This window comes from Nuphar pumila, chromosome 2 (assembly GCF_984573655.1).
Source record: "Nuphar pumila chromosome 2, dmNupPumi1.hap1.1, whole genome shotgun sequence".
In the NCBI taxonomy this organism is placed as follows: domain Eukaryota; kingdom Viridiplantae; phylum Streptophyta; class Magnoliopsida; order Nymphaeales; family Nymphaeaceae; genus Nuphar; species Nuphar pumila.
Genome location: NC_143250.1, coordinates 15640622 through 15665954, shown reverse-complemented (window position 1 = coordinate 15665954; position 25333 = coordinate 15640622). Strand labels below are relative to the sequence as shown.

The window sequence follows — 25333 nt, the reverse complement described above, 5'->3', positions numbered from 1 at the left end:
CTCTCTCTTTTGCATCTCTCTCTCTCTTTTGCTCCCTTTAATAGAAGGAAAGTTTTCAATCCTAACTTTTTTATTACATACAAACGAGCAAAAGTTTTTCATTTAGAAAAGTCCTTATATAAAAATTTCATTTTCTTATCGATTTTTTTTTTGCATTCAAACGTGGTTTAAAAATGACTTGGAAGATTTTCTCACACGCGGGATCACATGGGTAAGAAATAAAAACCTGAAAAGGGTAGGAAAGTGATTTCACTTAAGGATAAGAAAGGAATATCATGAAATTAATGAGGGCATTATGATCAATATTCACGCTCCAGAGCCCGGGGGAAGCTGCTCAGAAGGAGAGCGAAGCAGCGGAAAAAAATAGAAGAAAAGGGCCAAAGCTTCGCTCGCGTATTACTTCTCCACTCAAGCACTGCTCTCTCTCTCTCGTCGCCCTAATCTCAGGGTGACGATTTCCGGTCTCGATCCCGATTTTCCAACCCCTCATCATCTGGATCTACGATAAACGCTCTTTTGGCGGGAGTAGCTCCCTGTTTCTTTTGGTATCTTCTTCTCTTTCTTTCCCATTCAATTTCTGCTCGTTTTGGTACTTCTGAGCGCGTCTATAGGAATGAGTTTTAGTTTGTGTTGGAATTGGAGTTTTCGATTGCGGGATTTTGTTGGTTTCGTGGGGAATTCGGCGTTCGGTGCGATGGTTTGAGTATTTCATGGATTGGAACTGATGGAAAATTTTCTTAATTAGGGGTTTCTTGGGGTTGTAATGGGTTTTATCGCCTGTTTTCGACCGTTAGGGTTTAGTTTGGAAGGCATAATTCGGTGTTTGTTTGGGAATTCGTCTCGTTGTTTGTCGAGTTCGTCTTGTGATGCTTTCAATTTTTCTTGCCCCGCTTCTCTTTCTGGGTTTTGTGAGTTGACTGATTTTAGGATGGCGATTTTGATGGAAATTTGGAGTCTTATGGTTGGCTTATATGAACTAAACTTTGCATTTTCTTTGCTTCACAGTGTGGATTTGGATGGAAATTTCGGAGTCGGTTTAAGTGGAGATTCGGTTTCTAGGGCCATTCTTGGGCGAAGAATGGTGATTTTGGGTTTTGGTATGATGGCCTGTTGCTAGCGGTGCTGAGATGGAATCGGCGAGAAGTTGGTTTCGGAAATGGCAGCCTAGAAGGGACAAAGCGAAGGCTTCAGCGAAGGAGGAAATGGAGGGCGGGAAGGATGGTCAGAAGCAGGGTGGTGATGAGGCTCCTTCGAACATGACGAAGCAGAAAGTCGCGGCTGCAAAGCAGTATATTGAGAACCACTATAAGGCACAGATGAAGAGCTTGCAGGAGCGGAAGGAGAGGCAAGGATTTGTATATTGTGCATTGTTCAGATGATTCTGATTGCGATTTTAATTGTTTTTCTTGGTTCAGTTTTGGTTCGTTAGGTTTTTAATTATAGAAGAAACTGCTGTATTTTGACTCTGTTTTTTCTGCTGCTACTATGGAACCGTTTCTTGTTTTTTTTTTTGGTGTCTCAGATTTACGAGTAAGGGCACGTTTGCAAGCTGTGAAAGTGGAACACTTGAGAAAGTTGTGCCGTTGAGAATGTGAATCACGTGATTGTCTTTCCTAAGGCACGACTTTCTCATGTTTGTAAAGGTGGTTCTGAATCAAAACTGCAAGCATGTGATTCACTTTCGTTTGTTTGCAAAAATATCAAGAGATTCATTTTCTCAGCGAACATCTAATTATACATTTATGAATTATATACATATGTATATATTATAGTAATATATTTATACCTTATATATATTATATGCATCCAAAATTAACCTTGTTTCTTGAATTTCTTACAACATCATTGCAAGAAGTTTAAAAACATTTAATAAACAACTTTTTGAGGGACTTGAAACATTACGGACCCTGAAAATATTGTAAAACATCTCAAACGACAGTCACAAAAAGGACATCGTTTTTAAATGTCTAGAGCATGAGAATTCTTGAAAATAGCACTGCAGGGTATGTTTATCTGTATGGTTGGCATGAATCATACACCTTTTTGAATAAAGTGTGATGATGTAGGTAAAGATTGATCTAGGTGACACATCAATATTTGTTCCATGATGAAAGCACACATTTGAATGTTCAAAGGACAAAGTTGAAAGGGCCTAGCTGGATTATGCATTAAACCATTTCTACCCGTGATGACTTGAACTATCTTAGGTTGAGCAATTTAAAAGTCAAGGTCTTAAATTATGTCACAGCTAACGAAATCTTAGGTGAGATCATACTTCACAGATGACATTTCTATGCAATTCCATAGCAGGATATTTCCTTTAATGAATTATTGGGCTACAATGGAGGTGGATAACAACTCTATAGAGAGTTACAGAAATTAATTTCATAAGGTATCCCAACATTAGAAGCTACCGGGATGAAGTTCTGGTATCTGATAGCTCTTTTTGGATAGCTGGATGAGGGTGACAGGGAAAAAAATGTAAGACCATTTGGAGATGGTAGCTACTTGGTAGGGTTTGAAGAAATTTAACAGTTGAAATTTTGAAAGCATTGAATGACACTACTCCATGCTTAAGTTTATTCAATGTGGGATTAGGTTTGTATTGAAAAAAGGTGGGATTAGGCTTTGGACCAGTTTAATGTGCCCTGGGGCAGATAACATTTACATATGATTTTGTTGGGTCGAATGTTGTTTTTTCGCATCTTCAGTAAATAGTCTACTTGCTGCTGTTCTTGCTCTTCCTCTTGCATGAATTGTTTACTTCTCTTCAATACCTTTGTTACCTATTTTTGCTGCTAATTAATAAAATCTCTTTTGATGTTCAACAAAAGCAAAAGGTGAACTTCACAACTGTGCAATATATATATATATATATATATATATATATATATATATATATATATATATATATATATATAGGGTAATGTTTGCTACCCTCGTGGATAAGGAACCCCCTAGTGAAAAACTGCAATATATTTTTTTTCAGTTTTTTCTGCACATCTGACCCTTCAGATGTTATCTACATATTAGGTTTAATAGAAACTGACCTTTAGATCATTTTTTTCTGACATATACATCAGATTTTGCGAGGGTTGAAAAATCAACCGCCTACAATGTGCCAAATTTTCAAACCTCAAAAAAACATATTTTTACGTTGAAAAACTACGATCCAAGGGTCGATTCCTATTATTTTGACTATGCTGAACACATCCATGAGGTCAAATTTGGTCAAAGCAATCTCCTCCTATGAATTCCAACTAGGGTGTTCCTTACCCACGGGTGTAGCAAATGCCTCCCTATAGTATATTATATTTATTTTTTGTTTTGAGTTTGGAAAATATGGTCACCATCTTCTCATTAGGTTAATTGTCAATAGTTTAGATGATAGAATGTATAGTGATCAATATTACCTATATAAAAACAAAAACATATGGCATGATGCAACTGATGGAGACTATGGGAATGTATCAAGAGCCATAGTGCAATACTTTCAATAGGTATTTCAACAGCCTTTTAAGTGGGACTTCTTTAGGTAACGTCTAATTTTCCTGCATCAGTTTAAAGTTCAAACTAATTCCCTTCTACAAGAACAATCTTAAAATAATGCCTCAGGCTTCTTTGGCTGTAGTATGTTTCAAAGATTTGAATTCATGTAATTTAGCATACAAGTTGGCTTATCTTTAAAATATTTGTATAATAAAGGCCTTTTTCTGTCAAATTTTATTCCTCATTACGTCTATGCTGTTCAGGCGTTGGGTCCTAGAGAGGAAGCTGGCTGATGCGGAAGTATCTGAAGAAGAGCAGTACAACCTTCTCAAATATTTGGAGAAAAAGGAGACAGAATATATGCGTCTGCGAAGGCACAAAATGGGTGTTGATGACTTTGAACTTCTTACCCTCATAGGGAGGGGTGCATTTGGGGAGGTATTGTTCCCTCCTGTCTGTGTTCAGTGACAAAGTTTTGAAAGGCATAAGGTGGTTTAGTCATATGAGGCAAGGGTTTATGCACTGAAACAATCCAGGGCATAAGCCTCAAGTATTTCTTTATTTTATCAATAAATAAAGATACACAACCATTAGAAATTCTAAAAAATTAAAGGAAATTTCATTTTCAAGTAGATAAAGATAAATGATAGATCATGAACTTCTCTTCATTCTTCATTATAGTTATAATTATAAATAATTCTTCTAATTATTGGTATCATTTTTATTATTCATGAAAACAGGTTGTCATTGTTTATACGATTAACATTACTTATTGTCGTGGAATAATTTCTTAATATCCTAATTTTGAAATCCATTTTCACTGCAATTATTCCCTCTTCTACGACATTTTAAAATGGGAAATGGAGTTAGAAGAGATTTTTTAATACCCTGTTACTTTCTCATTTGAATTTTATTTAAATTATTAACAAAATCTGTTTGTTACCATATTAAAAGAGAAATTACCTTTTCTATTTACTATCTTTCTTTTCATTTAGATTAGTGACAAATCTTTTTTGTTCCCATAATAAAAGAGAAATTACCTTGCCTTTGTATGGAGTTAGAATAAATTATCAACAAAATCTGTTGGATACCTAAGTTTTTGTGAAGTTTTTTGGATCGAGGATCTTCTGCTTAAAGTCATGTTTATTTCCAGGTGAGACTTTGTAGAGAAAAGAGCACTGGTAATGTTTATGCTATGAAGAAGCTGAAAAAATCAGAGATGCTTCGCAGAGGCCAAGTATGTCTTTCAATGAATGCTTGAATTGCCTTCCAGTTAACATTTTCCTTTTTAAAACTTTCTTGTGCTTACATTTTCTGATAATTGTTGCTTAGGTGGAGCATGTCAAGGCCGAAAGAAACCTTCTTGCTGAGGTTGATAGTGCTTGTATTGTGAAGCTTTATTGCTCCTTTCAAGATGAAGATTTCTTGTATCTGATTATGGAGTATCTTCCTGGTGGTGACATGATGACATTGCTTATGCGCAAAGATATTCTGACAGAAGATGAGGCTAGATTTTATGTGGGTCAGACGGTCCTGGCTATTGAGTCAATCCACAGGCATAATTACATACACAGGTTTGTGTTTTGACATTGCATATTATTTTTGTACTTAATTATGCCAACTTTTCAATTTTCTGAGAATTGCATTCTTCCACTGAAAAATCAATTTAATGCATTGGTTCTTCTTCACAGAGATATCAAACCGGACAATCTATTGCTTGATAGATATGGACATATGAAGCTTTCAGATTTTGGATTATGTAAGCCATTGGACTGTAGCAGCCTACCAAATCTTAGTGAGAATGATTTTGCAATGGGACGAAATATTAAATCCTCTCTAGAGAATGATGGGCATTCAAACAATTCTCCAACACCTAAACGTACACAACAGGAACAGCTATTACATTGGCAAAGGAACAGGCGCATGCTGGCAAGTTGATGATCTTCCTTAACTTGGAACATCATGTCAATTGTCCATATAGTAGTAACAAAGATCATGTGTAACCATTGTTATTGCACTGTTAAGCTGAAGAATTTTTGTGATACTGCTAAAAGACTAAATTACATTAGTGGTGTTATTGGTGTATACCTTTACCTGATAGCCAATAACACATTTTTGGTTCCACGACTTTTATTCATTAAGTGATTAATTTCCACAACATATAAATGCATTTATTACTAGTTGGTTATGCTGTTTCAACTTCTTGCTATAACATTGTAAAGAATTTCACAATAGCTACCTAAGAAAATTATATGAATATTTAGCCAGGTCCAACATTTCATAATACTATCCTAGGGGACGTCCCTCCCCTTCTAGAAGTTAATTAAGTTTTGTTTATTGCTTTTAATTAAGAGTCCTTAATTATTAATTAATGTGGAGTCATTATGTAGGAGTCCTAGCTTAGTTGGGTTTCTGACTTTTTTAATTAGATGAAGTTTTGGGTAATTAGGACTCAACCCCAACTCTTCCTATTTAAGGAGGTCTGGGGGAGGTTTATTGGATTATTGAGTAAAGTGTGAATTTTCTAACTCTCTCCCTCTTGGGCGTGCCCACCCTCTCTCTCTCTCTACTTTCTCTCACCTCTCTGGTAACCCTCCTCTCTTCTCTTGTCTTCCTCTTCTTCTTCTTCTTCTCTCGTCTTCTTCCTCTCGTCCTCTTCTTCTTGAACTCTTCTTTACTTATTATTTCACGTTGGTGACCTTTGTGCACCACCACTTCATGTATCCATCAGACACCGGACCACCAGTGGACTCTCCAGCCACTGGCTGAATTTGTTATTATCCGGTGCCTCCTGTCTCTATATATTTGACTGTGATCACGAAGCCAATTCCGTCAGCTTTCCAGCCATTGTCAGCTTTCCGGCCACTGTCTGATTGCCCCCGACCACCATCTTTGGCTTGCAACCTCCCTGCCAACAGGTGCATTCAACGTTCCCTTCACCTCAGAAGGACTATAGATTGGATCATCTACAACGGAGCCCAAACAGGGTCACATGATCACAATGGCTGGACTGTGACAACCTGCTTCAGTGATCAACAGGCTGACTTCGACTGGACCCACCATCTTGGTTCAGCCATCTCTGCCACCGGGTTCGTTTCTGTAGTCACTCCTCTGTGTGGTACACCCAGAGGACCACTCGTCACCTTGAGTGCACGAGCGGTTTGGTTGCAGACAACGTCTGAATTAGGCCTCCTGATCACAGTCATCCAGACTGTGACTTGCAGTCCCACATACTTTCAACTAGGTACAACCTTTGGATTCTGAGCTTTTGTTCGCCCATCATGCGAGGCCATAACACTTAGTTAATGTAACATGCATGTTCTGGATTTTGAAGAAAATCAAAAGATAGTTTTTTTTCTTTACCAATTTATGTACAAAGCAAGCATGATACACACATGCATCAATGCATGCTCGTGGCATGTGTATGTGTGCACAGGCACACACATCAAGATTGTAAAAATATCTTCAAAGATATGCACTAGAAGCACAAGCTCCACAAAGGGATACATGTACAAAGACACACCAAGAACACTTGAATAAAAAGTACACAAAGGTACAAAGAGAACACTTGAAATGCAAAAGATTGAATCTATTGAGCAAAGGTGAGCACAAAGGCTCCCAAAAGAATGGAATACAATAGAGGGGATACACCCCTATTTATAATACAAGAGGAGACCAAAAGGAGGGGCTCCTAGTAGACGTTGGAGCCCCTCCAACGGTTAGAAATCTGACCTCTGACCGTTGGAGGGGGGTCCAACATCTCTCCCTCAAAAAAGAAAAAGAAAAAGAAAAAGAAAAAGAAAAAGAAAAAGAAGAAAAGTTACATGCACATTCACAAGTGTGAATATGCGTAAAATAGGAAATGATAGAAATGCCCCTGGGGCTACATAAAGAAATATATATATATATATATATATATATATATATCCCTCTCTCTCTCTATATATATATATATAAATATATGTATTCATGAGTTGATACAATTTAACACCCCCTCAAACTTAGGGCGTGGTGATCGAAAGTTTGCCAAGAAGAAAATTAAATCTGGGAGAATATAGCGCCTTTGTGAAAAAGTCTGCCAACTGGTATTCTGAAGTCACATAAGGAAGATCTATGATTTTCTGTAAGTAGGTTTCTCTGACATAGTGGCAGTCCATCTCAATGTGCTTGGTGCGCTCATGAAACGTGTGATTTTTAGCAATATAGATTGCACTTTTATTATCAAATACAATCGTGTAGGTCCTTGGATCAGTACTCTCATATCCTGGAACAATTAATGAATCCACACAATCTCCGTAGATGTGGAGGCCATAGCTCAATATTTTGCTTTTGTTGATGAAAGAGACACCTTCTGTTGTTTCTTGCATCTCCATGAGATCAGTGATTCACCTAGAAAAATAAAAAAACCAGTGGTGGAGTGACGGTTATTTGGGTCACCTCCCCAATCAAAGTCGGTATATGCAATCAATTCTAAATTAGAAGACGAGGAAAGAAATACTTCCTTGTTTATTGTGTCCTTTATGTATCTGACAATACGAAGTACCGCACTCATATGAACTGAAGTGGGGGCATGCTGAAATTGACTTACAGTATCCACAACATGAGATATGTCTGGTCGTGTGATACTAAGATACATAAGTGATCTCACAAGCTGCCGATAGGGAGTAGGATTTTTCAAAGAAATCCCATCATCACACTTTATTTTGAGCCCACAACTTCAGGGGTCTCGTAAATTTTTTCATCTGTAATGCCGAACATGTCAAGAATCTCACACGCCAGTTTAGTTTGAGACAAAAAATAACCTCTATGAGAGTACGCAACCTTAATACCCCAAAAATATGTCAGATACCCTAAGTCTGACATTTCAAACCTTTCTTTTAGGGTGAATTTGATATTTTTGATTCCCTTAATATTACTGCTTGATATTAGCATATCATCAACATATAACTATAAAATTACAATTCTTGCATCAGACTTTTTGACAATGAGGGCAGTGTTAGTAAAACAGGAATTGAAACCAGTTTCAACCATTACTTCATTAAATCGATCGTACCAAGCCTTTGGGGCTTGTTTTAAACCATACAAGGCTTTTCTAAGCCGAAGAACTTTACCCTTTGGTATATCCATGCCAGGGGGCCTCCACGTAGATTTCTTCGTTTAGGTTCCCATTCAGAAAGACATTTTTAACGTCCATTTGATATATGTTCCATTTTTTAATTGATGCAATAGTGATTAAACATCTCACAGTGACTATTCGTGCCACAGAAGCAAAGGTTTCTTCGTAATTAGTGCCATATTCTTGGCTATAACCTTTTGCTACTAGCCGAGCTTGGTCTTAACCTTAAAGACCCATCTACATCCTATTGTCTTTTTTCCTTCTGGAAGACTTTGAAATTCTCAAGTTTTGACTCTGTTAAGGGCACTAGGTTTATTATCCATTGCATCCTCCATTCTAATCTTTCTTTGGCTTCTTCGAAGTTTTCGGGTTCTTCATACGAGTGGATGGCACTAAGGCATGCCCTATGTTTTGGGAAAAAAGATTCATAGGATATAAATCTAGAAGGGTTTCTCTTAGGTCTTTCAGTTCTTCGTAAGTTGCTATCTCGAGAGGGCTCACTAAAATCACTATATCTTTCCATCACACTTCTAAACGTATTTCTATCTCTATGTGAATATGTAATTGGTTCATTTACTGCTTCTTCTACCGGTTGAACCGACGGGGGAGCTTCATTATCAATGTTCTCAGTATTTGTCTTGTCATCACTAAAGAAATCTTCATTCCTATTTAGTAATTCAAATAAAAAGGAATAATTAGCATTATCGGGAAGGGTTGTGTCTTTCTCAAAGCCACTTTTATTTTAAAAAAAGGTGACATTTCTTGAGATGTATAGTTTATCATTTTGAAGGTCATAACACCTAAAACCTTTTTGTGTTTCTAAATAACCAAGAAAAGCACAGGGAATGACTTTAGGAGATAACTTATCATTTTTTATCAGTGAGAACAAAACATTTGCAGTCAAAAATTCGTAATCTATTATAATCGAGTTCTTTTTTATATAAAACTTCAAAAGAAGATATTTGGCTTAAATTTTTAGATGGAAGACGTTTTATTAGATAGACAGAGGCCAGGGCAGCTTCAACTCAAAATCTTTTTTGAATCTTTTGAGAAATAAGTGGAGTCCTTGTAGTTTCAATAATATGTCTGTGTTTTCGTTCAGCTAAGCCGTTTTGTTGAGGAGTTTTGGGACAAGACCTTTGATGAATGATCCCATTACTTTCTATATAGCTTTTAAAATCATTTGAGAGAAATTCACCCCTAAATCTGTTTTAAAGATTTGTAACTTCCTATTGAATTGGGTTTTTATCATTACATGAAAATTCTTAAAAGTGGAAAAGACTTCATGCTTATGATTTAAAAAGTATATCCAACTGTATCTCGAATAGTCATCAACATAAATAACATAATATAAAAAACCTCCCTTAGATACTACAGGTGCAGGTCCCCATATGTTCGAATCCACAATTTCAAAAGGCTTAGTTGAAAACATAGATCTTGAACCAAAAGGTAAGCTTCTCATTTTTCCCAGAATACAATCATTACAACTGAAATTTTCTTTACATAATGTTTTAGGAAAATGAATATGAGAAAGCTTGTCAATATTTGGATGCCCAAGGCGTTTATGCCAAACATTTATTTCTTTATGTTGGGCAATGTTACAAAAAGAGGTTTTTGGAATTTGAAGAAACTCCATAAAATAGATGTCACCCTTCCTAGAGCCTTCCCCAATCAACTTCACGGACCGGCGATCCTGTATCCAACATTTATGTGATGAAAATTTTATATCACATCAATGATCCAAAAGTTGAGAGACAAAAAGCAAGTTCAAATTTAATTTTGGAATAAATTTAACTTTAGGAACAAAAAAATCATGTTTTTCAAAGTCTCCATTTCCTTTAATTTCAAGAGAAACCTCATTCGCAGTAGAAACAAAGGATGCTGAGAGGTTTTTAGAATAATTGGTCAGTGTAAAAACATTTGGAGTCATGTGAAACGATGCACCCGAGTCTAATAGCCAAAGAATTTTACCTAGAGGAGAGAGACACAGCGGCTCTCGAGATTGATCCCTTGAGGAGTGGTTGAAGAGCTTCAATAATTTGATTTAGAGATAGATTGGCATTGTCGGAGGTAGACGGCGTCTCCTCTTGGAAGGTTGTCGACATTGCCATCATCTTTTTCCATTTGGGACACACGAGTTTTATGTGTCCTGGTTTTTTACAAAAATGACACACGATTTAACTGTAGTCTCTTCTTCCATGATGTATGTTATTTTCTCTTCCTCCATGATTCTAGTTGAAGTGGGGAGGTTCATAAGATTTGACATTGCTCCCCGGTCTAGATACAACGTAAGCTCCCTCATTCTCGTTTTGAGAGGGGACGACCAACACATTTTGATTGGTTTTATTTATTCCCAATCTAGTTTCTTCTCCACTTAATTTGGTAAGAACATCTTCTAAAGGTAGAGAAGAAAAAGAAGATAAAAGAGCGGATCTAGACTGTTCGAACTCGTGTCTAAGCCCATTTAAGAAATAAAAAAAGTGATCCTCTTCAAGTTGTTTTTGCTTCAATTCGATTGCCTTTTCACTCCATTTAGGTTCAAAGAGAGCAAGTTCATCCCAAATAGCCGATAATTCGGCAAAATATTCTCTAACCGACATCTCTCCTTGATGAAGAGTTAAGGCCTTCTTTTGAATGTAATATTTATGGGACAAGTCTCTTGACATATACATTCGTTCAAGATACTCCCATACTTTATATGCTTTATTGAATTTCAATATATTGGCATTAATCTTTGTCTCCATCGAAGAGAAAAACCATGAAAGGATTTTGTAGTTTTTCATCTCCCACTCTTCATGCCTTTTATTGTATTCCTCAAAAGCTTTTTCTCTTTCTTCTCCGTCAAGAACTTTAATCTCGCATTTCTCAAAGATAGTGATTTTAGGTTCGGGTTCGGGAATAGTTCCTTGAACATATCCCCAAAGACCCTTACCTTTGATATGAGCCTCCATATTCCCGGCCCATATATGATAATTAGATCCATTTAGTTTGAAGCCAAGCGAGAAGTGAGAGTCCTTTTCAAACATTAGAGAGAAGAAGAGAGAGTAGAGATGCGTACCACAAGGAGATATAAGGTCCTACTCGAAGTAGGATGCTTCAAAAATATTGAATGAAGAAACTAGTCTTTATTCTGATCACCAAAACTTGTTGGCACACTTTTTGAGGCACCCAATAGAGAGAACAAAATACACGATCTTCTTTTCTCCCAACCTTGCTCTGATACCATGTAAAAATATCTTTAAAGATGTGCACTACAAGCACAAACTCCACAAAGGGATACGTGTACAAAGACACACCAAGAACACTTGAATAAAAGTACACAAAGGTTCGAAGAGAACACTTGAAATGCAAAAGATTGAATCTATTGAGCAAAGGTGAACACAAATGCTCCCAAAAGAATGAAATACAATAGAGGGGATACACCCCTATTTATTATACAAGAGAAGACCAAAAGGAGGGGCTCCTACTAGACGTTGGAGCCCCTCCAACTGTTAGAAATCTAACCGTTGGAGGGGGGTTCAACGTTTCCCCCTCCTTTGACTTTTAGTCAAAAAGGTAGAAAGAAAAAAGAAAAGGAAAAAGGGAGAAAGAAAAGAGAAAAAGAAAAGGGAAAAGAAGAAAAAGAAGAAAAGTTACATGCACATTCACAAGTGTGAATATGCGTAAAATAGGAAATGACAGAAATGCCCTTGGGGCTATATATATATGCATATGTATCCCTCTATATATATAAATATATGTATTCATGAGTTGATACAATTTAACAAAGATCAGGCATGATTAGTTCCTGAAGTTGATTGCAGGTAATAAATATTCTAAAATGGCAACAAACTCTAAAATTAATGCAATATGTCCAAACTCATAATTAAGAACAATATTCGTAGCCACACAAAGTAGAAGTGATTGGAACTTATTACCAACACAAACAACTAATTACTAACTAGCAATATGTGAAAGGATGTGTATGTTATTCACCATCATATTTTAAGAAGTATTTCATATTCTAAAAGTCAAACATAATGCTTTTATGTTCCTGCCATACGAGAAAAGGTTTCCATATTTTTGCTTTCCTTGTCACATCTCTCATAACCTATCAAGATCAATGTTGTAAAATACGTATAGTAACTATGGGCAAAATCAATACGATATTCGTATCGGGTGTATCGTACGATATACCTTCGGTGCACTTTAAAAGGGCCGAATCGTATTTTTTTTTTTTTGGGTTTTAAAGACTTCTTGAGCGCCAACTTCTTTATTTTGTTAGAGGCCATTAGAGGGGTATCCACGTACCCTAGGAGTCGTGAAAACGATTTGGGGGCCGATCCGTGTGCACGGGAGAGCGCTTTTTTAGTTTGTTCAAGTAAGATTGCATTTACACAAAATTTTCACTCAATAAAGTGAGTTAAGGCATCACATGATCTAACATGACAATGGGACACTCAAGTAGCAAGCAAAAATCGATTGAAAACCGAGTGCAACTATTGTCATCATATTGCTTCGGGTGATATATCTCAGTTGAAACATCATTTAGCCGGAGCACATCTCAATGTTGCGGCCTGCATGCCAAGGGGATTTGTTGGATGCTGTGAAATGACAATGCCAACAATTACTCACTGATCTGAGAGAAAAAAAAGATGAGCGAGGTAAAAATAGGGTATGCGCAATTCTGGGAGGATGAAGATGAGCTTCCTACTTGTGATCCTACAACCCCTAGCATAGCATTAGAAGTAAGAAGTTTTGCAGCGAAGGAAAAATGTGTGGCTGATGCTAGTAGTAGTAGTGTCGCAAACACAAAAAGAAGAGGAAGAGAAAGAGGAGGAAGGAGTTCTTCGAGATGAGGTATAACTAGAGGCTCTATTAGGAGTTTTTTTCCTTCTAGGACCGTCCCTTGGTGCAAACCGACATTCATACTGCTATGTCTCCTAAACATTTAGTTGAGCAGGCGAATGTCACAGTTGGAAGATGGTTTTATGATGCCTGTATTTGTTTCAACGTGGCAAATTCCTTTCATTTTCAAACCATAACCAGAGATGGTTCTATGATGTCTGCATTCATTTTAATGTGCAAATTCCTTTCATTTTCAGGTCATGAAAGATGCCATAACCAGTATCGGACCTAGATATAAAATGCCTTCATATCATGATTTGAGAGAAAAAAATGAGATACTAATGTGAATAAAGCGAACGCCTATTGTGATGAGATGAGACAATCATGAAGAGAAACTATGTGTAGCATCATGACAGATGGGTAGACAAACATAAAGTTGGACAAACATAAAGTCAAGAACCTTGATAAAATTTCTTGTCTACTACCTCAAATAAACTATGTTTTTGAAGTCAATTGATCTGTCTGATATGCCCAAAACAACATATGTATTGCTCCAAGGATCGACACGAAAGGAGCACATGATGCGGATGATGAGGAGCCCACATATATTGTAGACGATGTTGAAGAAGAAGAAGAGGAAGATAATAATGATGATGAATTGATGATCATGATTGAGGTTATATTTTTAAAAAGCTTAATTATTTAATACTTAAATGTTCATAAATTTGGTTATTTTATTTTTGTTTATGTAATATGAAAGTAGGAGTCTTGTGGCATGTTCTTAATTGCAAGATATTTAATATTTTGCATTGTTCTTGTGAGATAGTTGATGTTTGATGATGTCTTATGCAGCTCATAGAGACTTAAATGCTTCATATGTGATTTTATGGTTGTATTTTGTGCAATTCATCATTGTTTCATGTAGTATTATTTTTTTAGAATTTTAGCTATTTTTTATTTTTCTTGATTTTTTTGAAAATTTTGGAATTTTTTATTAAAAGCATATGATTTTTTTACGATACTCTATGCTACGGTGCATATCTTTTTTTGAGCTCGACCAATATGGGTAACGATACAATACTTACAACCTTGGTTAGGATCATTAGTTTTCACACTATCTTAACCAAGGGGTATCAAGTTTGAATCCCACTAGGGGATACCAACAGCTTGTGTAAAAAATAAAGAAAACCGAAAAAAAAATGTTGAAAAGGAATAGAAGCTGGCATCTTAGTTCCATCTAACTTATCTATTTTCTTTACTGATGGGTCTTGTTGTGTTTTTCTGAGTTACTAATATTTTTGGCTCAAAATGCAGGCTTATTCTACTGTTGGCACACCTGACTATATTGCTCCTGAAGTTCTGTTGAAGAAGGGGTATGGGATGGAGTGTGATTGGTGAGTGATGCTTGTGGAAGTAATTTTATGCTTTTTGTTATGCATTATATGCTTCTCCTAAAATCTTTTAATTCCTTCTCGTAGGTGGTCACTGGGAGCTATCATGTATGAAATGCTTGTGGGTTATCCACCATTTTATTCTGATGAACCAATGTCAACTTGTAGAAAGGTACATGTGTATTTGCAATACTTGCATTATATATATTTATCTATCTATTTATTTATATGTATCATCAGACTTTTAAGATGACAACACGTCATAATGGTATTTTATTACTCTTGTTAAGCGCTAAGTGCCTTTGTTGGAGTTAGAAAACTATGACATTCCTTTGAACATGTTGAACCTGATAATGATAGTAAACAGCATGAAAAATGATTCCCAATTTAACTAATGGATATGAGAGACAGCTTAAGAATTTCAAGCATTTAATTGGAAGCTGGGCATTTAGGACATGCTGTGCGGCTGTCTGAAGTTAGTATAATTCATATTTGATCTCTTCTTGCAGATTGTGAATTGGAGGACTCATTTGAAATTCCCTGAGGAAGCCAAGCTATCTGCTGAAGCTAAAGATCTCATCAGTAAATTGCTATGCAATGTTGAACAAAGGCTGGGTACAAGAGGAGCTCATGAAATAAAGGTCTGTTGCGTTCAATTTCCAGAATTTCCATTTTGTTTGTTTGTTGCTCATTGGTGGCTAATAAGTTACTCCTTTGATAGGCACACTCATGGTTTAAAGGAATCCAGTGGGACAAATTGTATCAGATGGAAGCTGCATTTATACCAGAGGTTAATGATGAGTTAGACACTCAGAACTTTGAGAAGTTTGAGGAGGTTTGTTGGTCTTTTAGAACTTTCTAAAGCTACTTTTCCGTTGCTTTAGTTAACACTGCAAGCTGTTTGAGAAAAAAAATGACATGGTTCGATGATCTTGTTGGTTTTGTATACAATGTGATATGTAAAATGTGAAATGTAGTCCTTGTGATAGAATTTGGGAACATGTGATGAATGTTTTCTAAAAGAAGACAAAGTTAATTGCTGAAGGGAATCAATTAACTGATGAACAAGAGTTTGAGTTCTTGCACATAAAGCTTGTCAATATAGTCAATATTTGGAATAAAGGCTATTCGGTCCATTAAATGATATACACAAACTAAAATGCAGTTGGAATGGTCGTGATAAATTTTGGATCTGGTGAGCAGATTGTGAACTAAATTCCATTTGATTCTTTCTAACAGCGTTTTGTATTGGGTCGTATATGAATATCTACAGGGAAGATGGAAATGGTGGGGCCAGGGGGATTCTTTTTGCTTTTATCTTGATTTTGAAAATCTTGTTTTAGCATTTACAATTTGTTGAAAAAGATTTGAAACATTATCTTTTGGTCAGTTCTGCTGCTTTACGATAAAACATGAGCTTGCCTTCTTGATGTGAGTCCAGCATGGGTTCATGATATTATCATGGTTACCAGAAGAACCCAGCCTTTTTAGGAACTACACTTCCTAGGAAGCGCAAATCAGAAGCAGGGAGGAATCACAATTACTGTGCATATGAATCTTGGTTCCTGTATTTAGAAATCCAGTAATTCCCATGAGATAGGAATCTTGAATCCTATGTATAGAAATCACGATTTCTAAGAGACAGGGATCCTGATTCCCATCCATAGGAATCTATGAACTGGGATTCTCATGACATAAGAGTCATTGTTCTGGGAAAAGGATTCTAATTCTCGGGGGTCAATGGGTCATAATTCTTGGATCTGGGGATATGTTATAAAGTTAATACAAAGTTTGTATTAACTGCTGTACAAATTATTTTTTCATTTCAATGTTCATTTTCCAAAGTCAGCTTATTATGTTAATGATTTTGAATAACTTATACATTTGGTAAATGTATGTTTGTATATTTTTTCTTAAATAAGTGGTTTAGAAATTTTCTCATAAGCTAATATAGTTATTGACTGTGATCTTCATTTCTTAGAAGTTTTCTTCTTACCTCCATCATTTTTGTAGTATTTCACACGAATTTTGTGTTGTTATTCAAGCAATTATACACATAGCTTCTTAGATGATTCCCCGTACCACTTCCTACTTGGTTTTCACTTCCCGAATCCTCTGAAAATTTAAATGATTGCTTCCCAAATCTGGTTCATATACTGCCTTGCCCTTTCACTTGTTGCTCTGGAAACTATATGCTTATGTCACAAAAGGTAATTTCCTTCTTACCTATGTGCTGAATGTGAGGTTGCTTTGCTTTTTGCCTCACTTGGCTTTGACTATAATCACAAATCTTGTTTTATATATGGGGTAAAAAAGGGTTTCTCCTGGAAAAATCTTAGAAAAATCTTGGGAAGTAAAAAATAAGCATATAAAAAATAAAGAGCTAATTAATTTGTTAATAGTATATGAATCTTCAGAGTGAAGACTTGGGTAATTGGTCAAAGTCAGAAGGTTTTATGGGGAGAGAACTAGGTAAAGCCAGTTCTTCAAGTTGTAAAACCACCAATATGAGACTTGATATCTCTCTTGTATGGTGGGATCTCTTGCTACTTTGGAATCATGCCTTCCTTCTTATGGGAAAGGGAGAGAGGAGACCCTCCGTATCATATAGAAGGCCCCCTCTCCCTTGTTAAGTTGTCAAACGTGGCTACACCACCTGCACGGTGTGGGCAGCCTTTCATTTTTCTTACTCTTGCTGAATGGCCGGAGTCAATGTAGAAAAGATAGCTTTGCCCTTGCAAATGTTTTAATTGAGTATGCTGTTTTTATCATTTTTTTGAAAAAAAATATAATAATAAAATCAAATTTCGTGATAAGTTAAAAATATCACATTCAATTTTTTTTTTCGTTTAATGAATTTATCACATCTTCTTTGCGACTATGTCACACTGATACTCTATTTTGACTCCCATTCCGTATCCCCTTATATACACGTCATATTAGAAACTTCATAAAAATGGCATAAAAATGGCCATATCCCCGTATCTGCAGCAGTATCCATGTGACAGAGTTTGCGATAAATTCAAAATATCACTGATATTTGTGACTATGGCCTTGGCCTAGGCTGGACATATTTGCTCTCGTATGTTACTTTTCTTGCCTATGCTATGCATCTGTCTCCAGGGTTTTGTCTAATTTTCTTGCTCATGCTGTCCATCATCTTGTTATCTAGGGTTGCATCAGTAGGAGCTCAGCATGTAAAATATCTGGACCTGCATCGACTGTTACCTAGTCCATTAACTTAATGGGTCTAAAATTCAGTTGGCAAAAAATCTGGTCCTATATATACATAAACCTGGTCCAGTTAATAAATGAGACAAAATTTAGGCCCAGCCTACCACATGTAAATGCAGGGATAAGGTGGCTGGACTTTCTGGCACACAGGGACATATTGCTAGTCTGTCCTGGTATTGACTGCGTACTAAAATGGCCTAAGATTTTTGTATATCCTTGTCACCAACTCTAGATGCTAGGATGGAAGCTGTATAGAATGGATTATGTCTCCTTGGCACATAGGATTTTCGAGGACCTTTTGCATCAAGAACCTCACCGCCTGGTATTTTGTGTAAATTATGTTCTTGCATTCTAAATATTATTTCAATAAGTATTTCTAAAGTGAAGAAGCAGTTTAACCGAAGATGGTATTTGTGTTCTTGCTGAACTATAAATTGTTATTTTGCCGAGTATTGTGGAATTAAGCTTTATGAATATGTTAGCATGACTGTGCATATCTTATATTTCTCAAAATCCATGATTCAAAAAATTTTACCTGTTAGAACTTTTGGATATTGTATCCTTGTATTATTATTAAGAATCTGCACTTCAATTCTCTTTTTGCAGACAGGCCCACAAATACAGACTTCTTCAAAATCAGGCCCATGGAGGAAAGTGAGTTTGTTTCCACTTCTGCCATGTGCGAAAAGTATTTGTTTATTGCTACAAAATTTTTATTACAATTTTGGTTTCTGACAATATTGTTTTTGTTATCTCAACTTTGTAGTTCAATGTTATTTGTTAGGGAAAATTTCAACAACCTACCTAACCTTTTAGCAATAACAAAAAGCATACCTAAGTTTTTTTAACTTTTAAAAAGGCACCTAAATGATCTCATAGTTAACCAAAAAAATTCAAGAGTTATCTTCTGTTAGAGTCGCCATTAACTACACATTAGAATTACCTTTTCACCTACTCTCTCTCTCTCTCTCTCTCTCCCTCTTAACACCTGCCCACCACTCCCATATTTTCTTTTCTTTTTCAGCTGCCACCACCACCATCACTACCATCACCACCATTACCAGCCACCTCTTAATTTGTCTCTTGCTGCCACTGCAACCACCACTATCATCAACCACCATTAGGCCGTCCACCGTACTATCATCACCTTCTTTTCCTTTTTTCATAGCCATTCACTGTGTTTTGTCCCTTTCCTACAGGGTAACTCGCGTTTCTGTCTTATAGCGATGATTGAGAGGGAGTCCTTGATGAAAGGAGAAGTACCCATCTGGTCAATAGGAATTTGGTGTGTTTCTGTAAAATAACTATGGGTTTATTGTGTGTGTGTGTGTGTGTGTGTGAGAGAGAGAGAGAGAGAGAGAGAGAGAGAGAGAGAGAGAGAGAGAGAGAGAGAGATGAATTTTGAGGTATTAACCACCCTGAGTTAAAGATAATCCATGTTAACTGGTAGAATACTGTAGCAATTTGTAGCTTATTACTACAAATCAGATCATACGATGGTAAAAAGTTCTCGTATAATTTATTCAGCAGTGCACTTGAACAAAAAACATAAGTCCTTTTTTTTTATTTCTGGAATTTGCGGTTGTATTTAAATCTTAAGCATCAGCTGATGGCTAGGGGTGGGCATTGACGGTCAGTCCCCCCGTCCAGCTTGACTAGCAAACGAGCCAGGTTCTGGATATAAGTAATATCCAACTCTATTGGAGCCTGACCTATTTGCTAGTCAGATTTAAAGGGCCAACCCAATGGAGCCCAGACTGATAGATCTAAGCCCAGTCCGAATCTAACAAGAATTGGGTCTGACTTTCCATCGCCATGGGTCTGGGTCAGGCCTTGGGCTGGACCATTCAAATGTCTACCCTTAAGGATGTCTTACCTAGGAACCTCAATAAGCCCATATCATGGCGATGGCTTGTCTTGTCATCTTAAAGTCTACTTATGTGGGATCGTATGGAGCTACCATCCTACTAGTCACTAGAATATGCCCTTGCTCAAATTATGAAGAGGTGACCTGATTGGTGTTTTTGTGTTGCCTCCTGGGCTCCTATTCTTCAGGTGGTGACCACAGTGTCTGTCTCAATGCTGACTGTCACAATCGTGTTTGTGGGCTATTGATCATAGATAATAGTTCCCGAAGTCCCTGGTATGTGGGGATAGGATTCCTGAAGTCCCTGGTATGCTACAGTAGGATAATTGGAAGTAGGAACTATTAGATCATGAGGTTTGTGGTCGGATCTGGATCTTGATCCAGATCCATATCACCCATGTCACTGTTCACGATGTTACTGTTCACGTCTCGTACTTCCCTATTGTATTTTATTATATATTGTGTTCTTAAAACATTCCTTATCAGTCTTCTTGTATTTTGTGTTAATAAGGGTGTTTGAGTGAAGATGTACTTTAGTGTAAAGTGAATATAAATAGTAACAATGAGGCAAAATTTTCCCATATTGGGAATCGTGAGAGTTCTGCCCAAACCTTTTTCTTGTCTTCACGTCTCCTACTTCCCTATTGTATTTTATTATATATTGTGTTCTTAAAATATTCTTTATCAGTCTTCTTGTATTTTGTGTTAATAAGGGTGTTTGAGTGAAGATGTACTTTAGTGTAAAGTGAATATAAATAGTCACAATGAGGCAAAATTTTCCCATATTGGGAATCGTGAGAGTTCTGCCCAAACCTTTTTCTTGTCTTCTTTCTCTCTGGAACCTCGGAAAACCTAAATTTATCAGGAATTTCCTGAAGTCCCTGGTATGCTATAGTAGGCTCATTTGAAATAGGAACTCTGGTAGACATAGAAGTCCAGGCCATTGGTTGTGGGTCTTGTGTCGGAGACACATCCCAAAGTAGAGCTGACTGATACTATACCTTAGAATTGCTTTAGCAAAAATCTGCTTGAGATTTTTAATTTATAATTTTTCACATATTCATTCATATTGAAATGGATAAAGTGAAGCATCATTAATGATTTGTGCATATTAACAGGCACTAATGGATTAATTATGAAATATTGAGAAATGATGCATCATTTATGATCCATGCATATTAGGCATAATGTATTGATCATGGAATAGAAAGGGATGGCATCGATGCCAACAGGTCTAAATGATTATGATTGTACACTTCAAGCTAAGAGAATGTTTTAGTTTTATCTTTTAGCAGTACTGTGATTAATCAGCACGTCTATATGATTATGATTGTACATTTCAAGCTAAGAGAATTTTTTGTTCTTATCTTGTATCTGTGTCATGGTTTCTTAATTACTAGACTACTGCAGTTGATGGTAACCTCTGCTGTCAATAGTCTAAGATTCTTGAACAAGTATTCAACTTTTTACGCATGGAGCGGTATCTAATAAAATAGAATTACATCAAAATTATGTTGGTTCAAACTGACTTTCCTACTGACATCAAATTTACCGAATTATCCTTGCTATGCGTACTGGGTATGATTAACCAGCCTCCTTCCAAGATTTACTACTTTATTGAATATTTGCATTTGCCTTTGAAATGATAATGTCTCTTCTTTAACCTGTTCATAAAAGTTTTGGCAGTTCACTTTTTACTAATTGAATTTGATCTAAATTTGCAACGTTTCTGTGTGTTTGACAATCAAACTGATGTGTTCTGCAAAGCAGTTGGCTGCAGATGTCATGCTGCTTATTATCACAAATATGAGCTTCTTGGAATATGATCTAATGAATGCGCTAAGATATGTTTAGGTAAAATACAAGTCATGACATAATACCAGCTCTAATGCTTGATTTATCTGCCAACTTTCTAATTTTTCTTGGTTATCAATGGCCATCCATGGATCCTATGAGGTGTCCCACCTGTACCCCTGATTGAAGATTTTTGGTATCAGGCCTGTGTCCTTGAACATTAAGAGGTTGGTAAATAAAAATAGAAAATCTTTTATTCCTGAGTTGGAAAAATGCTTTAAAGAAATTATATTGGAGAGAAAAACCTAAGATGCTTCTGATGAGCGTATTTTCTGTATATTCCCATCAACGGAACAAGGTTGACTTTCAAGCTTTTACCATTTTCCTCCCAAACCTTTTAGCATTTTCAGCACACGTAATCTGTCGCTAGAGGAGATCTTATTGTTTTCTTCTTCTTTCTCTTTTTCTCATCCCCAATATTTTAAACACTATCAATCTGGTTCTGTTTAGTTTCTGTTTGAGTGTTGGTACTCTTGCTAATTATTATTGGTGTTAGTATTTGTTTCGTTTGTGACAGAGGTATTGTCCCCTCCTGTCTATCCCAAAAAGAGTACCTTTTCTTTCCTGGTTTTATATTTCATATTCAGCTTCGTTGATTCTTTTATCTGCCCTCTGTTTGTCAATTTAGATTATTTCATGCTTTGAAAACTCATCTTTTAAGCTTATTTTAATCCATCGGTGTTTTATATTGATAGCTGTTTTAAATAAGCCTGGTTCAGATAGTGCTGATTCTACTGTACTCTAAGAGAACTGAATTCAGATTAATGTTATATAAGATGTCAATAGATCTTATTTTTTTGCTGTCTTGAGATTTTCTTACATCTCCCTGATGGGAGTTAATATGGTTTTTTCTTTTCCTGCAGATGCTTTCATCCAAAGACGTGAATTTTGTGGGATATACATACAAGAACTTTGATATTGTTAACAATCAGCATGTGCCTGGCCTTGGTCTCTCTCTCTCTCTCTCACACACACACACACACACACACACACACACACTCTCTCTCTCTCTCTCTCACACACACACACACACACACACACACATACACACAAGCACATGCATGTTTGTGGAATGCCAAATTCATTCTTTTGGGATTATGCATGAAAATTGAACATGATTTTCTTTTTTACAATTTGTCTGAGATAATTCTATTCTACTGATTCAGCGGAACTGAAGAAAAAGAACAAGCCAAAGAGGCCATCAATCAAGTCATTATTTGGTATGACCTTCAAAGCCTTCCATTGGTCAATTTGTGGTCCCAATCCGTTAGATTATGGTTTTCAAATTAGTCATGTTCTTTTTCGTTTTCTTTTTTTCTCTCTGCAGACACTGCCACCAGTCCCAATCAGCCCATCCAAGGAAGCTTTCTGAACCTATTACCGACTCAACTGGAAGTTTCTGAGAGCCCTGATCCTTCGCCTCCCCCCACCAACATAAGATCTTCATTTCGGCCCCAATCTGTTCGCAGATAGGCCAATCCAACTATTAATTTTGGTCAAGGAATTGTTCATACTCGAGAGTTTTGTAGCAAAAAGAGCATAAAGCTGTCTCCAATCCTTTTGGTCTGCCATGTAAGCTTTCAATTCAAACGCTTTTAGGGTTGGCCATGTATCATTTTTGCAAATGTTCAGATAAAAAGTAACGGAAGGGGCAGGCTCTGCTGCTGTTGCTGCTTTGTAAATTTTACAGTGCAAAGGAAAAATGGAGGTTTCCTGGTTTGTACACATCATCCATATATATATATATAGTGCTAACTGCACAACTACCTAAAAAAAATGCAAAAAAGGGCTAAAAAGCGAGTTTTCTGTTTTTTTAGGCTTTAGGTTCCAGCGGAAAAAAAACTATCACTAAAGGCTTCAGCAGAAACTGAAACTTTTAGTAACAGTTTTTGACTGCGCTAAAGGTTTCAGTTTCCGCTGGGACTTTTAGCGATGGTTAAAACAATCGTTAAAGCCTAAATATGTGGAAAAACTCGCTTAAACTGCATTTTTTGCGCTGGCTGTTCATCAAGGCTGCGATGAACGGCCAGCAGAGACCTGCTGGGTTGCGCAGCTGCCATTATATATATATATATAAAAGATGGTGCTGCCTTTTTTTCTTTTTTTGCCCCGTTAGGCCCCTTCAAAAATCATAGTTTTTGCATTTTTTCTCACATCTAATACATAGATGTGATCTATAGGTTTTGTTTAGTGAGAACCAGCTTTTGGATCACCAAAATCTAACCTGTATACAAGGTTTTCAGTTATCCAAAATCAATGGTTGTGAAGGCATCACTGTTTTTCGGCTCATAAAATTACATTTTTCGTCAAAAAAAAAATAACCTGCTAAATACATCTAATGGTTTAGATTTATCATAAAACACATGAAACTATGGGGCCTAACAGGCCAGAACGAGAAAAGGGGGCCTAATATGTTCAGTTTCTCTCTCTCTCTCTCTCTCTCTATATATATATATATTATAATCAATGCTTTTGGATCACCTATAATGTGATTATGGCATACATGTAGGTTTTTTAAGATCTTTAAAAATCAATGGCTCATAGTGTACAAAAATTTTACAAACTTAAAAAATCTTTTTTCTGGTCAAAAAAACATGATTCAAATAAACTATGTTAAGTACATCTAAAAGGTCTGATTGAGAATACGCAACTTACAACTATGAATTCTAGTAGGTGCTCCCAGAGCACTCTAGCATTACTATATATATATATATTGTTCAGAACTAACGAAGGTATGAAACTATTGAGATGAAAATCATTGGTTCTAGTTATATCACCTCAATCTGGATGTGTTCCAGATGGTCTGTTTACTAAGGATGGAACCTTCGATGGTGCTTTTTTTATTTAAAAAGATATTGTTTTTAAGTCATAAAATTTTGGTATATTATGACTTGATTTTTGAAGCTCTTAAAAAAACTGCTTGCATGCCACTATCACGTGATTTGAAACCCATTTCCTACTAAACAAAACTGTTTTAGATCACATCCATGTGGCTCGAATCTCCAAAAAAAATGAGAAAACATGAAAAAGGCCAGTTTCAGTCCATTGTTCCATACCTTCATTCATACTAAATATTTACTCTCTCTCTCTCTCTCTCTCTCTCTCTCTCTCTATATATATATATATATATATATATATATATATATATATATATATATATATATATATATATATATATATATATATTCTTTAGTATATGCCCATATTGTATTAATTAGTGAAAACTCATAGGTTTGCTTCAACTCAATTTGACACCATAAATGTGATCTACATGCTTTATTTAGCGAGGATCCCTTTTGATCATGTTCTTTCAACAAAAAAAATATATTTGTTGACCCAAATAAATTATGAAAAATGATCATATTGTACAACTAATTTGATGCATTTTCTTAAAATCTCTAATTTTTTATATTCTCTTTATGTCCAAAATCATAAATATGTGAATTTAAAAAGGCCCTTTTACCATTTGCATATGCTAACTTCTTATATATACAAACTTTCTCTCAAATATGTCTATGTTTTGTGATACGATGTCAAAAACTTGTATTTTATAGT

At 36.1% G+C, this 25333-nt stretch overlaps 1 protein-coding gene across 2 annotated transcripts; it reads left to right on the top strand.

The window, feature by feature from the left end:
• The first annotated feature begins 322 nt into the window (after positions 1-322).
• LOC149844863 (uncharacterized) lies at positions 323-23498 on the top strand. 2 transcript variants are annotated; one of them, XM_089995331.1, is made up of 14 exons: positions 323-545; positions 1006-1345; positions 3753-3927; positions 4643-4726; positions 4822-5063; positions 5181-5418; positions 14747-14826; positions 14911-14995; positions 15333-15464; positions 15545-15658; positions 18664-18711; positions 22642-22726; positions 22945-22998; positions 23106-23498. In XM_089995331.1, the coding sequence occupies exons 2-14, from the start codon at positions 1128-1130 to the stop codon at positions 23249-23251; spliced, it is 1701 nt and encodes a 566-aa protein (XP_089851457.1). In that variant the 5' UTR covers positions 323-545; positions 1006-1127; the 3' UTR covers positions 23252-23498. The 2 variants fall into 2 exon arrangements, with proteins under 2 accessions (XP_089851457.1, XP_089851458.1); XM_089995332.1 differs by lacking the exon at positions 18664-18711.
• The last annotated feature ends 1835 nt before the right edge of the window (positions 23499-25333 follow it).

Excerpts from the sequence above, each read along its gene's own strand:
- LOC149844863 (XM_089995331.1), top strand. The coding sequence starts at position 1,128 with ATGGAATCGGCGAGAAGTTGGTTTCGGAAATGGCAGCCTAGAAGGGAC. Across the intron at positions 4,727-4,821 it reads AGATGCTTCGCAGAGGCCAA|GTGGAGCATGTCAAGGCCGA; the intron begins GTATGTCTTTCA and ends ATTGTTGCTTAG. Across the intron at positions 22,727-22,944 it reads TCAGCATGTGCCTGGCCTTG|CGGAACTGAAGAAAAAGAAC; the intron begins GTCTCTCTCTCT and ends CTACTGATTCAG.